The sequence below is a fragment of the Medicago sativa genome, chromosome 6, assembly GCF_051527215.1.
Source record: "Medicago sativa cultivar Bolivia chromosome 6, Bolivia_mono, whole genome shotgun sequence".
NCBI lineage: Eukaryota > Viridiplantae > Streptophyta > Magnoliopsida > Fabales > Fabaceae > Medicago > Medicago sativa.
In genome coordinates this window covers 22,473,756-22,478,502 of record NC_140754.1, presented here as the reverse complement: position 1 = coordinate 22,478,502, position 4,747 = coordinate 22,473,756, and the positions used below count along the sequence as shown (strand labels likewise).

The 4,747-nt window shown below is 33.6% G+C and overlaps 1 protein-coding gene across 3 annotated transcripts; it reads left to right on the top strand.

The window, feature by feature from the left end:
- Positions 1–253: 253 nt before the first annotated feature.
- On the top strand, positions 254–4,134 carry LOC146913754 (high mobility group B protein 7-like). Of its 3 annotated transcripts, XR_015013804.1 has the most exons (8): positions 254–587; positions 694–858; positions 2,757–2,847; positions 2,984–3,064; positions 3,322–3,375; positions 3,466–3,548; positions 3,684–3,760; positions 3,841–4,134. XR_015013804.1 is itself a non-coding variant. In XM_085716967.1 (7 exons), the coding sequence occupies exons 1-6, from the start codon at positions 505–507 to the stop codon at positions 3,511–3,513; spliced, it is 522 nt and encodes a 173-aa protein (XP_085573093.1). In that variant the 5' UTR covers positions 254–504; the 3' UTR covers positions 3,514–3,548; positions 3,684–4,134. The 3 variants fall into 3 exon arrangements, 2 of the variants coding, with proteins under 2 accessions (XP_085573093.1, XP_085573094.1); XM_085716967.1 differs by having other exon boundaries at positions 3,684–4,134; XM_085716968.1 differs by having other exon boundaries at positions 3,322–3,366; positions 3,684–4,022.
- Positions 4,135–4,747: the final 613 nt, after the last annotated feature.

The following is a 4,747-nucleotide window of genomic DNA, read 5'->3' as shown; positions in this document are numbered from 1 at the left end:
TGGGTTCAGTCATAATGTGCCACGTATGCAAATCATCACAAAAATGGGGTTAGGGACTATTTTAATAAATAAAAAAATTTGTAGGGACCAAAAACAATTTTTTTTTTCACAGGGACTAAAACCAAAACGAGGCATATTTGCAGGGACTAAAACACCAAAACGAGGCATATTTGCCGGGGACTAAAACCATATTTTAGCCTTATATAGATTAGTTTCAATTTTAACGTTAGATATTATTTTGACTAACGAAGTGCACAATTTTTTATTTTTTTATTAATTTCAATACTTTAAGATATTATCGTGACTACTCAATGGACTATTACCCTTTTATTTGAACATGTCCCATCATCAAGCAGAGAAGAAGAGAAGAAAAGTTTTACTCTTCAAATTAGGGAAAAGTGTTGCCTTTTACTCTTCTAATTTCATTTCATTTCATTTCATCTATCCCTTTAAAGTTGTACTGCTCGTGCTCATCATCAATTTGGGGACAATCAATCACTGCTGATGGCACGAAGAAGAAGGGTTAGCAAAAGGGTTTGCGCCATTCGTCGTGTTCGTGCTCCTGATGGAAGTGCCTTTTTCAAATGGTATACATATGTATTCAAATTCAATGTTCCTTTTCTACTTTCTTTCATTTTTAGTGTTTGTGCTTATACTTATTATGATTGTTGAATTGAATGTGTGTGTATGTAGTGAAACATGTGGGTTTTCTGTTGCTATTGCCTTGGCTGATATGCATTATTGTGACTCCAACAAGATTCAATTCAAAAGGTTACTCGGAATCGTTCCCAAGCGAACTCGCCCAAACATTCAAGGTTTGATGAAGAGCCAACCCATTTCGCCTTATCGCCTTTTTATGTAACATTCCTCACTCTCACTCTCAATTCCATCTTTAGTGTTCGATTGATTCAAATTAAAATTAGAATCTGCATTTTTTTGGACCGTCTCATCTTGATCGAACAACCACCTATGTCTGAACTCCGAACTTCGTGAATGCGGGACTAGGGAATCCAAATTAACATGTAGGATGTGTTTTCCATTTTTCCTATCTTTCTTTCTTTGACATTATCCTATATGAATATTGTTGCGTTGTTTATAGATATGATATAACTATTTGAGATTCTTCTTTGTATAGTCATATTTTCCTTTTGTAGATACTATTATTATGATCTTTGAGATGCAATGATGTTTCATTAATCTACTTAGATGCCTACTCAATTTTGTTTATAAATTATAAATATGATATGATTTCTATTCAATCTTGATCCTATGGCTTCTTTATGCATTATTGTGTAGTCATGGTAAGATAACTTGTCAACAACTTGCAATGTTCTCTAGTCCGCTTGAAGTTATTGCTACCTTCTTGAGATTAAAACATTTGGTCTTTTGGAGTGAATGTTTGAGCAACTGTGTGCTGATCTTGATTGTGGTTTTCCAAATAAAGAAATTTCAGATTTAGCAATGTGATATGTTAGGACCGAAAGCATGGAGCAGTACTACAAAAAGAGAAGTTTTATTACTTTGCTTCAGAACGTTGAGTAGGTTATATTTAGACATAACGCAACTGCCCGAGACAATGTGGTTTGTAACGTTTCTTCCTACCTTTGCTTACTTTGGTTTCCATAATTCATGGCCTTTGGTGGAATTTGTGATGAGGGCTGCCCAAGTCTTCAGCTGAGTTTCTCACAGAGAAAGACTCAATTTCATATGTTGAAAATTTTCAGCTTCCATTTAGAAGTGCTATGAGAGTTTACACAGTTGAGGTTATTGACTATGCAAGTTTCTTGGTTCAATTCAAAAGGTTACTTGGAATATTCCCCAAGCGAACTCTCCCAAATATTCAACAATCCATGAAGAACCAACCCATTTCGCCTTGCCGTCTTTTTATGTATCATTCCTCACCCTCAATAAAATTTCAATCTTTTAGTGTTGTTACTCAATGCACAGTCAAGACATGTTCGATCAGTTCATATTAAAATTAGAATTTCCTTTGATTAGAGATCGAACTACCACCTATGTCCTGATTGCGTGAATGTGGAATCCCCTGACTGTACTAGGGAATCCAAATTCACATGTTACAATCTTGGGGGATGTAACTTGATTCATTCCATATTTTCAACTACCATTAGCACTTTTTTCCTTTGTCATGTATAGTGTTTCTTTTTTATATATAGGTGTAAGTGGTTAGTTTGTTTGGGGGAGAATTTTGTCAACAACAAGGATCGAACTTTGAACCTTCTCGTCATTTAATGCCTAAATTCCCACTGATTACAACAAATTCAACGACTCTGTCATGTATAGCGTGTTTGCTTCTATGTCCGTTTTTCATCGAACTAGTTGCTATACAGTCACTGTCTACATTTTTCATCTATTTAGACACAAGTTTACAACCACCAGTCCTCGTTGATTCATGAATGTCCTAATTTGATATTCCTCCTCAATTATGTCGAAATTTGGTATATATGTGTAGGAGGTTAAAGGTATATATGTTGAAATTTGATATTCACTATGGTTTGTTATTCTGTTAGGTGCTCTTTACTGTAATTGGGATATTAGAATATCTCACTATGAAAGAAATGAAAAGGACTATAAGTAATTTAGGATTGGAGTGTTTGATCGATTTGTGTATTTAGATGCCTATTCCATCTTGTTTATAAGTATGATATGATTCCTATTCAATCTTGATCTAATTTTCAGGCTTTATTTTTATGGTAAAAATAATGTTATATTATTGACTATATAGTTTTATTTATCAGGGAAAGCTTCATGAAGGGTCAAGACATGGAAAATTATAATATTGAACTTGATAGGATAGGGTTTGAAAAGTGGAAAAATATGTCAAACGAGGTAAAATAACTCCCTCCCTGCCCTAACTTTATGTAATTGGTCAATAAACACTTAATTTCTTTGTCTCAGAAGCACTTAGATAAGCTCAAATAAGTCAAAATTGTTGAGCATAATCTCCTTTTCTCTTCGGGAGAAGCAACCCTTTGTTTCTCATGCTAGAGAAGTGGACAATAAACACCAAGAAGCTTTGAAACAGGATGCTATTGGGATCATTAAGGTAATTTCACAATGCAAATCTTGATCTTGTGTTTTAGTATATGTTGTTACTGAAAAATAGATTAAAAGAAAACCTGAGTTACAAGCTTTATTAATCTTGATCTTTTGAGGAGATTTTGTGGACCTTTATAGTGACTGTGGTTCAAACACAGTTTGAAAAAACTCTGTTTATGTGCCTTGCCTCGTTTCTTATCCTTTGATTTTGATGAAACGAAATTATGAAATACAAACTCATCTTTGACATGGTGATTATTTTAGATAAAGTATGGAGCAGATTCACCACTGGTTGAGATTCTTGATAAGGTTATTAAGGTTTTTCTACTAAATCTCGATGATACTATGATTCTAAGTACTTATTCATTAACATAGTATTCAATTTTGGTTTGTTTGAATGGTTTGCAGACCCAAATGATCTTTAGAGAATCTTCGGAGGATCACTCAAAAGAATAATCTTCCGTTTAAGTATTACTTATTATTTAATGACGGTAAATATATCTTTCTAACCGTATTTTTTCTTGTATTGAATGAACAATCATTTCATAGGTCTCATCAAATTAGTAACGTTTGACTATGGATATTTGTATCATGGAGACATTGAATGTTGTTTGATTGTTGTACAGGAATCATGAAGCATGAAAAGAGTACGGGTTTGCTTTTGCTGAGTACCTCTTAGTGGCGCGATCTGCTTCTACTGCGTGTAAAATTTCTGTGTTGTTGCAGGCTTATGTAGCTGCTATTAGTTATTTTGTTACTGATTCCCGCTGTATAACGTTGCAGCTGGATTCGTGGAGTTGAATTAGTCTTCTGTGTTTGTTTATGATATGCACTGCAATCTGCAAGGCTGTTTTGTTCTTAGCTCTGTGACCTTCTCTTTGTATTGTGCTTAGTCGTACTTTGGTTAACAAATATCCTAACACATTTGTTAAGAAGTCTCATGCTAAGCTCATTAACAAGTTAAATCATTAAAGCTTCTTCTGTTAAAACCTTATGTAAGGAAGAAATTAGAAAAAGGAAAATATGAAGAAAAAAAGTGAGATGATTAAACTCATCTCAACTTATGTAAGGAAGAAATTATTTAGAAGATTTTGTCACTGTAAGATCACTACAGAATGCTACTAAAGGATGTTATCAGTCACAGTAGCTTCTATTATATGCACATTCAGTTATAATCACTACAGAATACAAAATACAAAATTCAGTTCTATTCTATCCTATGAAACACCGACACAAACGCCAAGCACAACACGGACTCTAATTCTGACACATCAGTTAATGTAAACAAAATGTACATTTGTACTATCAAAGGACTTTGTTTTCGGACACAACATAACTTGATGTGACACTTTTGATTTTTTGTTTTCAAAAAGAAATTGAGCTAGAGCACTGGTTAAAGGACTTTATAGAATAAGTATTTAATTTAAAATGTTTAAAAAGTGTCATGGAGGCACTAGTTAGCAAGACTTTTATATGAGTATTTAATTTAAAATGCTTAAAAAGTGTATGTGCATCAGTCAATTTCATTTCCAGATTAATCGAAATAGCTGACACGTCTTTAAATTTTATAATTTTCAATCAAATTAATATGACCATCAAGTTTTCCCGTTAACAGTGCTGAGGTGTCACGTTAAGTGCTGACATGGAGTTCCAAGTCTACTTCTACGTATGAAGGGATGGATTTGATCGA

Bases quoted from the DNA above. Each gene is read 5' to 3' on its own strand.
- LOC146913754 (XM_085716967.1), top strand. From the start codon at position 505: ATGGCACGAAGAAGAAGGGTTAGCAAAAGGGTTTGCGCCATTCGTCGT. The intron at 2,848-2,983 runs GTAAAATAACTC...CTTCGGGAGAAG, and splicing joins GGAAAAATATGTCAAACGAG to CAACCCTTTGTTTCTCATGC. The intron at 3,376-3,465 runs GTTTTTCTACTA...AATGGTTTGCAG, and splicing joins TTCTTGATAAGGTTATTAAG to ACCCAAATGATCTTTAGAGA.